Source organism: Chamaea fasciata, unplaced genomic scaffold, assembly GCF_029207755.1.
Source record: "Chamaea fasciata isolate MVZ Bird 193981 ecotype frontalis unplaced genomic scaffold, bChaFas1.0.hap1 SCAF_1, whole genome shotgun sequence".
In the NCBI taxonomy this organism is placed as follows: domain Eukaryota; kingdom Metazoa; phylum Chordata; class Aves; order Passeriformes; family Sylviidae; genus Chamaea; species Chamaea fasciata.
In genome coordinates, this window is record NW_027094086.1 from 64496602 (window position 1) to 64515599 (window position 18998).

An 18998-nucleotide genomic window follows, 5' to 3' on the forward strand; every position below is an offset into this window, starting at 1 on the left:
TGATTTAAAACACTTTTTCTTTGTTGCCTTTCTAAATGCCCAAATAAGTACACAGAAGATGAAAAGGAGCCATAGATGTACATAGAAGATGTATATATCTAAGTTTTTCATATACCCAGACACACATACATGTTTTTCTTGGTATTTTGTATTCAAAAGTAATAAAGTTGGACAGAAAATATTTCACAGGTGACCTCCTGCCAAGAAGAATTTGAATTATTTTCGGTCATTTTGAGTTATAAGGTCTCAAGATAAAAGAAAAGAACATTAAGAATAAGCCATTAAGTCACTTAACCAAACAGTCCTAAAGGAGTTTCCTGCTAAAGTGAACCACATTTCACTGTCCCTCTACCTGCTGCAATGAATGATACATGAAGCACTTCAGATAGTACCATGGGGTTCAGAGTGATGAGCTGACAGTGTGACTTTCCTTAGCTTCACTGGCAAGCCATCAAAAAAAATATTAAATCATTGTGGGTTTCCTTTTTCCCCCCAATGTCTTCCAACTGCCTAATACACATGTGCATATTTTTCCTCAAATATCATGAGTCTCTGTTTGCTTACCTTTCATAACGAAGGAAGTACTGCATCATGTTTGCTTTGTCACTAATTTAAGATTTACCAACATGGAATCCACGTATTTGCAAAAATACCTTAAAGATCCGTTGAGTGAAATTCTTATGTGATGAATACAGCTCAGTGAGGACTGCACAGAAAGCAAAAAGTAGGGATTAAAAGGGGAAATAATCTAAGCTTCTCTCCTCTCTCACACTGACTAGTTTGGTTTTGTTGCAGACGCTCAAGCTCTAACTTCTAAATTATATTAAGTAGTCATAAAGGAGAGGAAGAAGGGGATTTTATTCTATACTTCTTTTAACCAAAGCTCTGATGCCTGTGCCCATTATTTGAAAGTTTGCACCACCAGCCCCTTGTATTACTAAGCACACCCTATGCAACAGTGCTCTCACTGCAGGGAGGCAGCCATGTCCATCCTTCTGCTAACGTTCTGCCATCACCTAATCAACCTAGCAGAAATGCATGCCCACAAAAGAAAATAAGCAGACAGGAAAAAAGCAGATGCTAGCTTAAGAGTCTGTAGGACTCAGCTAGGTGTAAAATGGATTAGGATCCTAGTTCATGCTTCTTTACATTGTTTTAGATGATACATGAATCAGAAAAATCCCCTCCACCAAACCAGACAGTCTGGAGAGCAGAATACTCTATGAATGATAGGGTGTAAAATGAAATAAAATGGGAATTTCCTAGAAATTATGGAGTTTTTTCCTACCTACACAAATATGATTCATAGGAAAGGTCACTTCTTCAGAGGTCCAGATATACAGAACCTTAACTAGTCTAACACCAAAGCCCACGAAAGCTTTAGACTGCATTATTCCACACAGAATGTACTCCCACACCATTTTCCCTTGACTGTAGACATAGGTTCCAAATTTAGCCTTAAATTGCTCATGAAGTTCTGCAATTCTTTAAGAGAAGTCATCATTACGGGCACTCATCACGAGCTCCCAGGCAGGAGCACAGCCCTGGTTATTACATATTTGAGAGGTGAAAGGTACATATTACCTGACATATTATCTGCATACATGTAATTGTATGGAATACCCCCAAAAAGAGGTGACTTAAGCAGAGGTACTCTAGGAAATACAGAAATGGAGAAAAAGACCAGTATTCAGATCACAACAATTTTATAATATCAGCTTATTTTCAGCTTCCAAATACACTTTTCTCGGGTTATATGAAAATTTTAAAAAAGGATTTATATAAAATTTAAAAATAGGCAAATAAAATGAAAGTTCACTAAAACACCAATAAGCCACCTGACAAGGTGTTGTCATTGGCTAGTAAGATGATCTGCTTGAGCAACACAAGAATTTGAGCTTAATACTTTATGAAGTATAAAGCTTTGTACCCTTTTTGAAAGGAGAAGAAAATGGGTCATAGATTACGACCACATAGGTCATCAGAAGTCAGGTCATTCATAATTCTGACCTTAGATGAAGCAGAAGCAATTTCAATACAGAAAGTCTGACTTGCTTATTCCTCTCTGAATTGAATGGGTACAGCACAGCAGACTTGATTCATACATTTTATTTCAATGAAATTTTTTTCTGTTCTAACAGCAATACAGAGTTACAGAGCTCTTAACAGCAACTTCAAATGTGAAAGTGATCAACTTCACCAAATAAAGTGAACAGCGTTAGCCCACCATTATTTTATTCATTAAATAATAAGCAGAAATGTTACTAGAACTGATAAAACACTCTTAAAATAAATGAGAGGTTGAAAAAAAATTCTTAATGGAATGGGGCTTATTTTCCTCCAAATGCTCCTGTTTTGCAAGATATTTTTGAAGTATTCAGACAGAACCTGAGAACTGAAAATCTTAATCACAAGCTAGGAAATGAGGAGTTTCAATTTTCATTAATTGAATAAATAAATAATTCCTGGTTTGGGTATTCCTCCACCACAAACACAACATACGCATCCCAGTATTTGCAAAGAAAAAAAAAAAGACACAGAAAGGAAGTTACAATTGTTCTGAAGTCTTCAGCACTTTTCAGTCAGTTAACAACTTTAGGTAAGAGCCTGCTTTAAGATGGAATACAGATCAAAGTCACAAATAACTACATAAGCTATTGATGCATACAATCATATCTGAAGAACTGAAACAAAATATTAAAAGCAGTAAAAATAGGCAATGCAGAAAAAGATAAATTTATCACAACTTACAGAAAAAGGGACATTAGGAAAAATCTGTACTGTAAGATGCAAGGCCCCTAAACGTCTGAGTGTTTTAGGAAAGGTTTCATGCTATTGTTATAGTTCTACCATTGGGTGAAATTACAAATAGGTAGGTGGCAGATTACAAAAAGTTGTTCCAAATGAGGAAATTCTTGTCAAACAAGGATATTTCTCAATAGGCAAGGCCTGACACCAAGCAAAACTGTTTCCCAGAATTAGAAAGAAATACAAAACCCTGTTTAGTTATGCAAATATTTGCAGAGGAATGTAAAAGACAGAGGTAGAACTGCTTACAAAGTGTTCTGAACCACTCAGCTGAGTGCACCCAAGCTCAACAAAATCTCATACACTCAAGTGCAAGGTCACACAGAAGGAACAGAACAAATCCAGAGCACCCAAAACAAATCTGTAGCATAGGAGACACAAGTCTAGAGGGGACAGCAGACAACCAAGCTTGCATAAGTTTCCAACACTTCGCTATGCAAGAAGGTGAATGCATTCCCTTGAATGAAATGGGGATTCTCTCCATGCTATTTAAATTCTACGTGCAGCAGCAATGTTCTTAATGCTAAGTTATTATATTCACTGTAGCTAGCAATATTGTAATGTGTTGAAAGATTTCTGAGAGTTGAGTCACAAAAGAAATAAAAACTTGTCCTGTGCATCTTAGCAAAAGAAAACAAAGGTTACAGGACACAGCGTATAAAAACCATCATGGAGGTGAAGCAACAGGTGCCAATCACTCTTTTAATGGAGCAGGAAACAGCCAGAATGAGCAGCAAGATGCAGTCACCAACAGCATCTTTAAATATTGCTGTACTAAATGTATTTCTTGTAGTTTTCTGAATGCTCACCTGTGTTCCAAGACATTAGATCTATCAATGGAGGTAACAGCCAACTATTTTCAAAGTTATCCAGTCCTGCAGGTCTAAAGGTCTTTACTGGGAGTATATGCCTAACATCCTTTCCATTTATCATTGGAACAGAACATATTTCACAACTGTTCAATGTAAGTATCAGCTCTTTTCCAACCCCCTGGACATAATTAGTTAAATATTTTCTCTCTTTTGAAAATCCCTGGGGTTTCTATCTCTTTAACCTAACCACTATCAAAGGTCATTGTTTGGGGTGTTTTGGGGCTTTTTTTAATGGCAGGAGAGGGGAGAGGTAGTGTTGGGATTAATTTTTGGTTTTTAATACACTTTAAAAATCCTTTCAATTGTTCTTAGCATTAGTAAAGACAGATGTTTTACCAATAAGTACAAATTTTCCTAATGTTGTCTCAGGCTTCTCAAATATATCTGAATCTGATGTCTAATTGATGCTAAATGGCATAAAAATCAGACATTTCATGATTAAACAGTAAATACTTTATTCCATGGCTATTCTTGAGGAAGATGCTATTATCCAGCACAGGAGACGCTGAATGCTAGCTACTGCATCAAAGCCATGGAAAATATGAGAAGGCACTGCAATCCAGAGTGGCATTCAAATGGCTAAGCAAAACTCAGAAAAGTACAAGTCTCTTCAATCCAGAATCTGCTATAAGCATGAAGAGCACCACAAAAGCAATACTGCCAAAAATAAAATTACAATAAACCTTTGGAATCTGTGACTTCAGTTTGAATGGAAATAATCCTTTTACATTTTCATCCCAAAAGGTAGTGCAGATTTCACATATGTTCTGTTAAATGAGAAAGTGAGAACAGATCTGAAGTCCTCTAATTGTCCATGTCCTGAAGCATTGACTTTTTTTTATTTATTTATTTTAGTTTGTCTGGCTTTGTTAGACACTGAGCAGATGATGACAATTCTTCATCATGATTGATATCAGCATTTGAGGTTTGGTCTTTTTCCACATTGCTACAAAGCCAAATATTATTTTGCAACAGCAAAGTTCAAGTCCCCATCACTCAGACCACTAGAATACTTTCTGTGGGAAAACAAAGTTCAAGTCCTTTCTGAATCTTATTCAGAACAAGGTCTGGAAGGCATTTTTAACAGCACCACTGTTCAATGGAACCACTATCTCTGGCCTGATACATATTTCATTTCAAAGACTGAGAATGGACCACTGCAAGGATATAATTACCTTTGGAACACAGTCCATAATGGTTTTCAGATTCCAGTCTTGTTTCAATTAATACACATTTTAGAAAATACCAAGCTTAAAAGTAGAGTCAGGAATGCTTCAGAATTTACTGCAATGCTTGGTAAATCCCAGACTGTGATGCCTCCTTTCCCCTTGTCTGAATCTGCTTGTCTGTAGCTTCCAGCCACTAGAGCTCATAATTTTTAGACAGACTAAAGATCCCATTATCAAGGTTTTGCTCCCTGCATTTGTACTGGTAGACCCTAATCAAGTCATCCCCTTAACCTCATTTACAAGTGTCCTGGGTTGAAGTATATTCTATCACCATCTTCATGAACTGTTGAAACCAGGTGAGGTGGTGCTCCCTGCCTCCTCCACTCTGGCTTATCTTCTGTTAATGGGCCCATCAGCACCTTTGCCACATGACTCACAGATAACCCCCTCCTGGACTATCTCCTGTTAATGGGCCCATCAGGCCTTATCACATGACTCACCATCCCATTGTGAGATGCTCCACCCAGAGGGAGGAACCAAGCATTCTAGCCTGGATATAAGCTGAGACTCTGAACACTAGAGGGGCGCTTACCCACTGGATTCCCAGAGGACCTGAGCTACCAGACCTTTCTACAGGATCACTGCTTCAGGAAGACCACCTCATCTGGACTGCTTCCATCACCCTGCTCAGGTTGTTTTCTGACCCTGTCAGTGGTCTTTTGTATTATTGCATCTATTTTATTTTACTTTCTTTCTTGTTTTCCTATTAAATTGTATCTCTGACTTGGAGCCTCTCATTTGTTGTGCTTTCAAACCACTACAACAAGGAAATGCAAAGACAAAGCTTGTTAGTCTTTCACTACACAATACATTTTCTACCCTTTTAATTAGTGACATAGCTTTCTCTGAACTTCCTCTAACTTAGCCATATTAATTAATGAATCACAGATTTCAAACTGGACTCGGTATTCAAGAAACAAACTCATGTAAAATTCAGAAAGATGTATCTGCCGAACACATCTCTATTTCTTCCTTCAAAGTTCACAAAAGTTATTTATAACACAGAATTGGACTGGAAATTCATAGCATTTGATGATCAACAAACTCCCCAGTCAAATGCAGTAGTAAGTATTTCCCGTTACCTTAAGTTATTAGGGCTGCTACTCACACAGGATAAATTGCAAAGCAGGCTGATACAATTATCACTTCAAATAAATACATTTTTACAATAAATATAGACAGCATTTCATTTTTCCTGTACCATTCATTGCATTGAAACACATTCAGCTTTGTGCCAGCCTTGGCTGTCTAAGTGGCAGTGAATAGAATCACTACTAAATCCTCTCCTTTAACAATACTTCAACCTTTCAATCCTCAGCAAACCATCAGTAGCTATTACATGTTTTTTTAGGACACTCCTAAGAAGCTAAGTGCCACAGGACTGAGAAAGGATGCCATGAGGGGTCTAAGAAGAATGCATCCTTTCAGCAAGGAGTCTCATTTTACACTGACAGTTACACACTTAAGAATTATCTATCCTTTAACACATGTAAAATATGTAAACTGTTTCTGGTTGATTACACAAGACTTTCATTTCTGAATCAAAATATGGACTACTAACTTAATCTTCAAAGAAATCAGAGAAAATTACATTAACACTTTTAGCTTTATCAACCACTTTTTTCTAATTTCATCAAAAATACATCTAACTTGACATGCTCTGGCTTTCCTATAACTCATGTTGATTGGCACTAATTATACAACACTTCTTTAATTCATTATTAATTAGGTCCCTTATTATTTTACCCAGAAGTGATGTCAAACTGACAGACATGTAATTATCCAGGTCATGCCTTTTACTCTCTTTGAATGTTGGCACGTTAGCCATTTTTGTGCTCTTTCTCCAGTATCTCAAAGCTTATAAAAAATCAGCATTAATGCTCCAGGAAGCTCATTGGACAGCCCTGTTGAAACTCATTATCTGAGCATGCCAATTTAAAAATGGCTAAATTTAGCTGCTACTAAAGACCAACCCCTTGAGTGCCTATTACAGGAAATTATTGCATTGACTTCTTACTTTACAGTTACATAACACATACATCTTTTAATTTGCCAAACTTTTTACACTTTACAATTCTACCACATCCCTCTCACGTTAGACCAACACATCTGCTTGATTCTAAAGTAATTCAGTGCTCCATATCAGCCTTTGTTATGCTTACTATCAGTCTTGTCATTTTCCTTCAACCATTTAAAAGGTACATATTACTTAACTTTTCAGCTCTCCTAACTGTTCACTGAACGTGGGGATAAGGTTTTAATCCATGGGGCCTCCTTTAGCACTGGCTCTAAGCCAAGTATTGCCTCTCAAAACAATGTGTACCACTAGCATAGAACACACCAAACAATGCCAACAATGCGGATATTACAAAAGCACACATTTCTATTGCTATTACAGCATGCTGTATTTTGTCTGATACTTGCAAAAGCATTAAATAAAAAGGGCAACTATTAATGGCAGGTCAGAGGGTGAGAAATTTAGGGATGCTATTTGCTGATTTAGAGAAGACTTCTACAAGAGCAACTTCCAGACCACAAGCAGATGCCATACAACTGAAAAATTTTAGAAAAACAGCTTTTGCATATTGTGCCATGGTCAACGTAATTGCAATGAATTGTGCTCTTGTAAACAGAACTTGCCTTGTAAATACATTTCAGTTATTTTTTAATTAGAGGACAGAGAGCTACCAAGTAATGTGGGGAAAAGGATGGATTGTCCTTATTTAATTTGGAAGTTTAAATACACAGTGATTTTAACCAACCTTAATACATGTAGCAATAAAGGGGGAAAAAGCCTATCTGGTTTTCCTAGGTAAACAAGGTAAAGTTGTGACCATTATGATGTGTTGGTACTTCACACTTCCCCAGTGACAGAGTATAAACTATGGTTTGTACTCCATTAATCAGAGACTGTAGTTCCAGCATGGGATGAATTATCAATGAGGAACAAAACAGTGACTGACAGAATCAAAGTCTGAAAGTTTTATTCCATACTGCTTTCTAGTCTGAATTTGTGGCCTGAGAACTGCAAAGCTGCTTTGATACTTACCTGGTTTAGTCTAACCTTACTTTGATACTGATGTGTTCTGGTCTATCCTTACACATCCATTTCCACACGTGTCTGCTTGGGGAAACCAGTAAAGTTCTTGCTTTCCCCCACTGCTTTTTCCTGCAAATCAAGGCTGGCATTTCCACAGGTATGTGGAAAGGTATGTGGATGGCATAGCACAAAGTGCAAGACTTCATATAAACAGCCATTCCCAAGTAGATACATGAACCTAGCACACAGGAACCAATAAGAAACAAAGTCTAAAGTCTTCCTAGGGAGATCAGCGGAGCAAAGCAGAGGCCTTTGTTTCACGGGTGTCAACAGCTTCACACAGCACAAGTACTTTAGGGAGAACATCCAAGAACAGCATTCCATAGTTCAGACCAGTGGGATGGGATTTGTCTGGGTCCTCAGCAGATGCCGTGCCAATTTAAACATTGTTAATTTATTATGAGCAGCAGTGATCTAAGAAGATATATTATTCATTAGAACATCAAAGGTCCAAGGAAGAGGACCGCATACAATCATTTGTTTCAGGTCTCTTTGTAGAGATGATTGCACCATCAGAGAACTCTGCCAGACAAAATACCCTACCAACTGGTAGAAAGCCAGAGTAAAATGCAACCAGATTTATGCTTCAAGACTGACACTGATAGTTCAAGCATAAGACTTATGAGAAGACTGTTCATAACGTCCCATTTATGCTCAGTTGACAGATCATTTGCATAAGGTCAGACTGCAAATTACTCGGTTTCATGGAAGGATCTGTTGTCATCTCTGTACGTGCTCAGAAGCTACTCTAAACACAGTATTATGTTAACTTGGCCTCTGCACTAACATTACAAAATCACAACCTTCATAACAGACCCCGACCTTATAGAAAGGTCAGTGCTCAGTAACCTACACTGCACAACAATGCAGAACTCTAATTAGTACTTCCTAAATCTAGGTCATTACAATGAATAAATTGAGGGCCAGATCACTGAAACCAGCAGTAATGGAAAGGAGAAGAAATGAGGAGAAAAATAAGGGGAAGAGACAGAAAGAGTGGTAAAGCTTTTATAGGTGGAGTGAATGAAAAAAGAAGAGGGGTGTCCGTACAATTACTCACCTGCAGTACAGCCTCTAAACACAACTTCTACAGAGAGAACTATTCAGACCTTGCTTTAAGCCTGAGTTGGTCCATCTTCGTCTATAAATTGACACAATTAAAGTTAAGCAGCTTTAGGCCCACATGATTAGGTTCAACTTGATACAACCACATCAATCTAACTATGTAAACTGCAGGTTTAGAATCCTACCTTGTTAAACTTCAGACAAGCAGCAATTACTCCCAGGGACCATGTCCCATCACCAGCATTAAAAAAAAAAAAGTTATTTACTGATAACAGATTAAAATGCTTTGGGGAGCAAAGACCAAACCAAACTCAGACCCTTCTGCTCCAGGCAGAGGCTCTGTTTGAAAGCCATGCTCACATGACAGAATGCTCCCTAAGTGAAATTAAGCAAGTGGGTAGATATGCCCCATAACCAGCCTCACATAGCCTAGGTAGATGTTCTCAGTGTCAAATTACCTGTCTTAAAGGAGCAGAAGCTACCACCTATAATGGAGCTTCGAGTCTGACAAGACCCAGTTCCTACAGAGGCTTTGGGTGTGAATCCCAAGCAGAACCAGATGCACTCTCACCCCTTCAAATGAAGGGCAAATGGTTATAATGTCCTCACCTTTGACACATGTCAGCTTAGGTAGCTCTCCAGCTCACACTGATCACCATTCCAGGCACTGATGGCTTCTTTTAAACAAGTAGCAAGAGCAGTTACTTAATTTAGGGCTGACAATCTTGCTTCCAGGAGTGAGGATTGTAATGCTGAGTATCATAATATCTTTGCACTTCCATTTGTGAATCAAGCTACAAATACTGGACCATGAACCAATTAAGAGTGTCACACAGTGACAAAAGACAAACACCTAGGATAACTAATCACCCAGTAAACAATTACAGCCCATTCAGTGTTGAAAAGAATACATATCTACCCAGTACAAACCAAACCCACCTACACCCAAACACCACTTCTAAGCCTGCAAGAAGTCTGTCAAACATGAAAACTAAATTAACTACAAAGCAGATATTGCAATAACATTCAGCTTTCAAATACTCAATAAGCTGAGTTTTAAAAATGTACAGACTTTCTATAGTTAAGATAGACACAAATCTTGGCTTTCTAAATATATTGTTTATTTATAGTTGAACATTAACATCTGAACAGAAATCTGCAAGCACACAGGGATAATCTTCAGTGATGTTTCTGTTTAAACTGAAGTCCACAGTAGCCACATGTTCCGGTCTTTGTCTCTTTGTCCTGCAAAAATAGAAAAATAAAACAGCTGCTAGTTTCACTTTATAAAACTTTAGAAAATTACAGTTTTTCTCATATTTATTTGTGCCATCTTAAAACCAATCAATATTGCCAAATTGTTTAGTCTTGACAGAGTTTAGTCTTATTTGAAACACTGGAAGCAAAGATGATAGCATGAGGTTCCTGCTTTATTTCTGTATCCCATGTACCTTCCCTTGTGCCAGACTTTCAGCTGCCAGGCCTAAATTCAACTATATAATATAAAGTCAAACAAAGTGACAGCTCTTCAGAAATATAAGATCCTCTTACCAAACTGGACATCTTAAGCCAGTTTGGTCGTATCTGTTCCAATGTTCTGAAAAGACCATTTCACAATTATTTTAATACAGAATAGGATTTGGCATTTCCTAGACAGGAATTTTGGTCAGTAACCAAGTTAGTTGCAGGAAGGAGGAAATTTCAGTAGGAATCCATTAGAAATGCTGGAAGAAAGTATTTTGGAGAAAAAGGGGAATTACTGCTGTATAAAATCTCATGATTTTCTCCAGAAGATAATTTTTTTTTAGAATTTTGAAGTGTGACGACTGCCAAGTGTCATTGCAGTCCTTCCTACCATGACAAAACACAATACAGCTAAATACTCGGGGATCTTCTGTTATTTAGCAACATAACTGCTTCTAGTCATGAAACAAAGTTAAACTCATGGCTCCCCTTAATAAAGGATTAGAATTGAAAAATCCAAACTACCCTCCATTCCCAAAAGCCTGGATTTCAGTTGTTAGGACCAGGGAAAAGAAGCTAATTTAATATCATTCTGTTTGCAGACTTTATTGTTCAAGAACTAAATCAGACAAATTGTAACTTGACTGTGAACACACACACACACACAAAAAAAAAAAAAAAAAACAAAAAAAAAAAAAAAAAAAAAAAACCTCAGCTCTCCCCCACCATTCTTTTGGGTGTTAAAACATCTGCAATCAGGCTCTACCTGAGAACGGCACTTAAGCAACAGCTGCATCAACTAAGGTGATAGGACAGTAGCCTCAGTACTTTTACTCTCTAGAACAAGAATACACCGGAAAATATCACTACTGTCAACAGGAGGATAAGACAACATTTATTCTTCATTCTCTGGCCATGACTGAAATATTCAGTCTTCAGAACTACCAAGATTCCCAAAGATTGAAAGAGGGTTTGGTTTGTTTGGTTTGCCTCCCTTTTTTCCCTTGAACTTGCAAGATTGAAAATAAACTGCATATTCCTAAGAACACTGTAAATGTATGGTCAAACTATATGGTGGCATTTAAATAATTAGAGTAAGAGTTCCAAAATGCAGCAAGGACATTAATTTTTGCCCTCAGTGGTTGTTCTTAATATTTCACCTGATTTCTTCTTTTAAAAAATACTGTCCTACTAAACAAACCATAATTTCAAAAATTAATTTCTATAACTTCAAATGGAAGCCCTGTTAATTCTTCTGATTTATATCAGGCACAAAATAAAATCAGCACCTCAGGTGATTACTTTTTTATTTTGTTAAACAAGCATTGCAAAAACTAGGTAATCTTACAAAAAAAAGAATGCACAGGCAAAATATGCTATATGCAGAATAATGACATTACCAAGTTTATGTATACTTTGGGATGTCCCAAAGCTCCACCACCACCATCGCATGACACCACTCTGCTTTCAACTTGACTCACAGGCTGCTCCGCTATCAAATCGATTGCAAAATTCTTGTTCACCTGTAAGAAAAAGAGGGAAACTGTTTCAGATACCATCCCCAAGCAAACAGAAAGCAATTGCTATTTGTTGCCTCCTCAGGCAGTTCCACTACAGCCATTTTGAGAAGTTCCTGCTTAGGCTTCCTCCCAACTCCTCCACCAACTCTTAGGCTCTGCTATAAGCCAGACCAATGAACTATACACTAAACTCTGCAAAAGTAATCCCTTTCCCCTGAAACAGAGGCCACATCAGTGCTCAGGTTTTAGCAGATTCAGCAGGGAGGTGAGCAGGAACAAGTAGGCAAGAACAGAAGATATTTAACCAACACTATATTCTGCTTTAGTGACTACATGATAAAATTGCAGACAAATCTCTGCTGATAAACTCAAAAATAATAGTGAGACAAGTAAGGTCAGTTTTGCCACCTAAGAATTTGTCCTTACCAAAAGAAGATGATAGCTTAAAAAGTTAGCAAAAAATTAAGTTTTAGTTTTCAAAGAAAATGGCCACATCAAGAACTCCACTATCTGGGGCTGTGTCCACAAGTCATGTAACTTTTGCCAAACAGCGAGAACTTTTACTGCTGTTTTAAATAACACTCAAAATTGTGCATCCTTCATTTTGTGCTAAAGGAGGAGGGAGATAAAAACATTACACACCTTTGCTTCAAGATTAGAAGCAAGAACTCCACTCATCCCAACTTTTCTTAACCACAAGAGGTACTTGTGGGGAGAGAGAGAAGCCAAGACCTCTCATCCATTGTACAGCTAAGACTTGTCAATGGTTCAGCCAACTAAACAAGACACAGTCTAGGAATTCACCAGGAAAACACACCACAAAAGGACACCAAAAAAACCCAAGTGGTTGCAGTCACAACACATCCCTTTGACTAAAGCACAGCAGTACTCAGCAGGGAAGGGCTGATTCCCTCAGAACATCCAGATGTGCCTCACTCCAAGCATAAATCAATGGGCTATTTCTTTCCTGCCACAGTGCCAGTTTGACAATTTCATTGCTGCTTCTTCCCACCCATCCACCTGTGCCAGTCCATGGTCTGGGGGACCAAAAAGATAAAACCAAACTTGGATTTGATCCCAGTCCAAAGACATAGAGGGAAGGCAGGAAAGAATATTTAAAATAGAACAGCACTGAGGTAAGTCATCCTCACACCTTTAGCTGCTGCACCAGCCCAACAGAAAGGGCAGAACTGAAGTGGGAATGCCAGTGTTGAAATAGATCCGGCTCTACCTTAGGGATTACAGAAGGGCAGGATGACCTAGTTGGACTGTGGCAGAAGCAGTTTAGCAGTTGCCATGCTCAGTTTTCTCACAGCTTCCTGCTTTAGGCCTTTGCCAGAGAGCACCAATCCCCAGTTCTCCCAGAGAACCAATGATTTTAGCTAAAACACGTAGATGTCACTAACAGCTAGGCTGGCAGAACCAAGGGGACAATAAGCACCTACATACAGGCTGGGCCTGGCCACCTGAAGCACACAGGCCCAGACACCCTGACTGGGGAAGAGGCCGTGTCCCCCCAAGGCAGCAAAGCAGTCATGGCTGGACTGTGCCCTTCCTGAGCGGGACTCAGCCACCTGGACCACACTGAAGGCAAAGGAAAGAAGTGACCAAGAAAGAACAGTCACCAGGAGAGCTTCTGCTTCAGAAACATGACAATATTCAGACTACAGACACAGCAGTCAACCCTAATATTGGCAGCTGAAACACACTGTGGGATAACAGTAAAGGCCCTAGAGAGAGATCCTATGAAAAGGCACAGATTGTTTTAAGTATTTAACATGCAACTTTTGTCCCAGTTTCACTATTAAAACTTAGCATTAAACCTTGCTCAGCAGACAGAGAGCTTGGCTTTTGCTGGAGAAGGAAGTACTGGACTGAACAGAAAACCTTGAGTGTTCCACACCACATAGAGTCTGAAATTACCTGATAACAAAGGTACATTAGAGGGATCACTGCCCCATGGAGAATTAGGCTTAAGAAGAATTTTCTACGAAGTTACAGAAGTAGCAGAGACGTGGGCAATACACTTGGGAGAGACCTACTTTGCCAACTATCCTCCCTGAATTAAGCTAATTCAGCATTTTAAGTGCATTTTCATTTAATTATTTCACACGTAGAATCTCCATTTTTGCCACACAGCATGAGTTAAATTGTATCTGTCACACAGTAAGGTAAACTCAATACAAAAACTTGGAAATCAGCTAATTAGTACAGGTTAATTTAAGAAAAGAAAAATTACAAGCAACCACATAAAAAAATCTACCACGCCTTATATTTAATGTCTCCCCTATGCATAAACATTTAGAGCATTAAGGCCCTATTCAAAGGCTCAGGCACTGAGGAATACATTTTACCTGAAATAATTGTATTTCTATCCCAAAGGCCAGCAGATCCCTCATGGAGCTGTGCAGCTTGATCATTAGAGCAAATTCTGTGCTAAAGGACTTCTCATAGAGTGTGTATGTGAAATTTTAAACAGCAGCAACAGGGCCACCTTTACAGCACTGCACTTGGATGATGCTGGTATTACTAGACTTTGCATTTGAGGCTTCATTATTTCACAATAGCCTACATTTTACTTTTATTTGTTTCATCACTCTTTCAGCAAATGCTTTTCAGGCTCATTAAAAATGTAGTTTGGGTAAAGATCAGAATTTTAACTACAGAGAAACAAATTAAGCTTCAAAGCTGATGTAAACAGATACATAAACAGATGAACAGTTCAGCAGAGTATTTAATTACGTGATTTTTCTGATTGTAAATGCACAAAAAACATACTAACAACTTCTTAAAAAACATGCTTAAAACAAAAACTGTTCCAAGTTTAAGATGTTCAAATTCCTACAACTCTAACATCCTAAATGCAGGCACCAAATAGAGAGGAAGTCTTGAGTTTTTCAAGTTTATCAAAAGCAGGGAGGTAAGACAGAAGCAACTACAAGCTGCCTTAAAAAAAAAAAAAATCACCATGGTGAAAAAAATCTCCACTGAAACCCCAAACCAGTTTGGTTTTGGTAGGTGTTTTCCTTGGGGGAGGGGGCGTTGTTTTGGGTTTTTTTATTTGAGGGGGGTGGGAGGTTGGTTGGTTTTGGCCGTGGAGTTTGGGTTTAGTCGGTTTCTGGCTTGTTGGGGTTTCTGGAGCTTTTCTGGTTTGGGTTTTTCTAATGACAATGAGGTTGAGGACACTTCTATCAGGTAAAGAAAAAACCCATAAACTACCGCCTCTCCCATGAGAAAAAGTAGAATGAGTTACCTCCTTTTGTCGTCCAACAAATCTAACTCTTCTATAATCCTTCTCGTCATATACCTAGATGTAAAATAAAACTTAATCTTACTTACAGAGCAACAACTATAAACATGGAACACGAAGACTTTAAAAATAAATAGCTTGAACTGTTTACTTAGTTTCAAATTTTATCATTTTATAAGCCTCCTCCACCTTCCAGCTCTTCTGCTGGGCCGGATTCGGACCGGAACGCTCGGTAATGGCAATAACCCTGATCTGATTAACAGGGGTTTTTTGTTTGGGGTTTTTTTTTTTTTTTTTTCGAACCAGCGCGTACCTCCTGTGTACGCATCATCCAGGAGCACGAATTTCCACTGTGATGGACGGAGAATCACAGAATAAAAGAGAATAAATTCAGTCAGAAAAGACCTCTGAGACCATCAGATCCAACCAGTGACCGGGCTCCAGCACAGCACGTAGACCGTGGCACTAAGCGCCACATCCAGCCATTTCCTGAACACCTCCAGGGACGGAAACTCCACCGCCTCCCTGGGCAGCCTATTCCAGTATCTAACCACTGTTTAGGTGAATAAATTCTCCCCGATGTCCGACCTAAGCCTCCCCGTTACATCACACCGCACCAGCTCGCCGCTGGCGGCCCCGACGGGATCTCCCTGCAGGCGCCGCCGGGACGCGCCCGCCGCCCTCCCCGAGCAGCGGAGGGGCAGCAGCACCGGGCCCCGCGCGCTCACCTGCCCTGTGTGCGTCACCAGCTCGCCGGTGTCGGAGACGCGCACACCGTAGGGCCGGGCGGCGGCGGCGGCCAGCCCCGGGCGGGACAGCAGCGGGCGGCCCCGCGGCAGCAGCCAGCGGAAGGTCGCGGCGGGCGCCGCCATCTTCGCGCCGCCCACGTGACTCCCGAGCTCGCCCCGCCCCGTTCCCTGCGCGCGCTTCCGGCGGCGGGGACACGTGGCCGCGGGCGGGGATCGGCGCCTTCCGCGGGCTGAGGTCAGCGGGCAGCGGTGTCCTCACCGGGGCGGGGGAGGTGGGGTTGTGGAGGCAGCGGTGGGAGAGGAGGAGAGGAGCGGGAGCGGTGCGGGTGTCTTGACCGGCGCGCTGTCCCCGCAGGGTGCCGAGCATGCTGTCTCTCCTGGTCAGGGCCGCCGCCACGGCCGCCCCGCTGCGCTCGCTGTGCCGCTCGTCCTTTTGCTCGTTGGCCCCGTGGGGACGGGCGGCGGGGCTGCCCGCGGCGTGTGGGAGCTGGGCCGCTCCGCCGTGGCGGGCTCCCCGCGGGCTGCTGGCCGCGCCGCCGCCGCCCGGGCCGCCGCTGCCGGCCGGGTTGAAGACGAAGACGGTGCTGAAGAGGCGCTGCAAGGACTGCTACATCGTCCGGCGGCGGGGCCGGCTCTACGTGTGCTGCAAGAGCAACCCTCGGCACAAGCAGCGCAAGGGGTAGCGCCGGCCGGGACCCCGCAGCGCGCAGAGCCGTGCGCGGAGCCCCCCGCTGCCCGAGTCCCTGCCGCCCGGCTGCCTGCCCCGCCGCCTCCGGGAGCCGGCTCCTGGGGACACGGGCCGCGAAATCGTGTGCGTGACGATGTTTCATCTTCGGAACACCTTGACGGCCCGTGGTGGACTGTCTGGCCCTGGATGCGGGGAACTGAAGTGGGGAAAAAACAGCCTTCAGGACCTCTTCTCATCTTCAGCGTGAAGCCTTAAAATCACCGCGCTGTTAAATTAGTACGGGTGAAGCTGTTTCACTGGACTCTGAGGTGCATTTGGGTTTAATTAAAGCAAAATGAAAATAAACTCAGTTGATGTTCATTACTACAAGCACCATGGGTTTTTTTTCTTAAACACTCTTCTTCCCTCCTATATGTTGGTCACAGAAACAATCGTTTGAAACTCAGGTAGGCAATTTCAGATTCCATCTAAATTGCCTTATGATTCTGCAAAGCTTTGGGCTCATTCTCATAGATAGGTGAGGCTTATGAATACTCTTTTTTTCTTATGTCCCTTGAAAGAACTCTTTCCTAACAAAGAGTGGAGAGAATGACCGAGTGCAGTAATGCCTCTGAGGTCATGCTTAATGTTGAATGCAAACGAGTGGATTGGTATCCATGAATTAATGAGAGCTAAATTTGCTTCAGTCACCAGTGGTATTCCTCACATTTCTCAATATGACTCTGCTTGAGGCAGGAGTGTTTGATCATCCTCTGAACTGCAAGTTCTTAGCAAACAGTACTAAAACTAAACTTACGGAAAACTATCCTGCTACGGCTACAAGTTTGCCAGAGTACTGTGATAAAGTGTCCCCAGCTTGAAAGAGATGAAATTGGTTGTGCACTGTGTTTAAAGTATGATGACTTGAAGATGGTTTCTGCCCAGTTATAATTCCACAACTTTATAATTGCAATAACTTATAATATTTATTATTTATATTTATTTTTACTCAGTGCTTGTAGACAATGAGATTCTAAGCCTGTAAAGCTGTGGCTTAGCATTCCACAGGCAATAATTACTGGTTTTGCATATGTTGGGTGATTTGTCTTTTCACTCATCTCTCATCACGAAGTGAGGGTTTGGAGAGAGAGAGAGAGAGAGAGAGGAGCAGGTTAGTTAAAATACGCATTCATCTTAGGAGGCATTCAAATGAATTCATGGCGATGAGGGAGAGAGAACACGCTATTTTCATCTGACTAAAGAGAGACAGATTCAAAATGTGTAAGGCTCCTCAAAATCAAAGAACCTTGAAGTAGTGGAAAACTTGCTGTTCTTCAGAAGGTTTGATTGAAATTTGGATGCTCATGAAAAAGAACTTCTAAATTCCCACAGCTTATGCATTAAAGCAAAATATAAGCAGAGAAATTTCTTGGAAATATTGTACACCTTTAACATGCTTTGACAGCAACTGAAGATTTTAAAAACTCTGATTCTCAGTGTTAATGGTACACATTTGTAGCTGTGTTTTATTCCAGCAGAAGAAAAGGCCTGTGTGTTGTTAACCTCTGTGATACCTTGTGAGTTTAGCTATTAGCACACCTTTAAAATAAACAGTGTATGTATGACCAAAAAACCAATGATTTCCACACCTACCCACTTTTCTGGTGGATATAAGGACGGACCTGTGGATTGGGCATGAGATGAAGTGGGGGTCTGTTGGTTGGTTGGGCTTTTTAGGAAAGATAGTGGGCAGGTGGTCTTACTGCCTCAAAAAAGTTCATCTGACCCCTTGGTTCAGTCAGGTAAAGGCAGCTCACTGGTACAGAACAAATGATGCTGGTGGGTTACTGAGGAGGTATTCAAACAAGGGCTCTCTTGCCAGGAGCAGTGTCAGATGGTTAAGAGACACCTGCAAGTGTGAATTGCCAGGGTGAGGAGCAGCAATCATTACCTGGCCAGACCTTTGAATTCAGCGGTGTGTGGGACCTGAGACAAGTTCACTCTGCCAGGCTGGTGTGAAATACGGCCTGCACTCAGAAACAAGGGTGAAATTTCGGGCTAGGATTACTGTGCAGCAGAGAGGGGCACAAATTACTGTTTCCATCTCCTCCTTTAGCCTAAGATAAGCTTTTACACAGTGCTGACTCAGCATCTTATGTCAACAACTTATAATGTGGAACTGTTTTTTTCCTAATTAAACCCTTCGAATGTAGGGCTGCTGGTCAGAAACTTTAGATGTGAAGTAATTTGAATTCAAATGTTTATTATAGCATT

At 40.7% G+C, this 18998-nt stretch overlaps 2 protein-coding genes across 2 annotated transcripts; one reads left to right on the forward strand and one right to left on the reverse strand.

Moving 5' to 3' along the window:
• Positions 1-10173: 10173 nt before the first annotated feature.
• Positions 10174-16216, reverse strand: NDUFS6 (NADH:ubiquinone oxidoreductase subunit S6). Its single transcript, XM_066184984.1, has 4 exons — positions 16037-16216; positions 15312-15365; positions 11939-12061; positions 10174-10319 (listed from the first exon to the last, which is right to left on the reverse strand). The coding sequence occupies exons 1-4, from the start codon at positions 16178-16180 to the stop codon at positions 10254-10256; spliced, it is 387 nt and encodes a 128-aa protein (XP_066041081.1). The 5' UTR covers positions 16181-16216; the 3' UTR covers positions 10174-10253.
• Positions 16216-17108, forward strand: MRPL36 (mitochondrial ribosomal protein L36). The gene is made up of 2 exons (XM_066184980.1): positions 16216-16292; positions 16413-17108. The coding sequence occupies exon 2, from the start codon at positions 16423-16425 to the stop codon at positions 16738-16740; it is 318 nt and encodes a 105-aa protein (XP_066041077.1). The 5' UTR covers positions 16216-16292; positions 16413-16422; the 3' UTR covers positions 16741-17108.
• The last annotated feature ends 1890 nt before the right edge of the window (positions 17109-18998 follow it).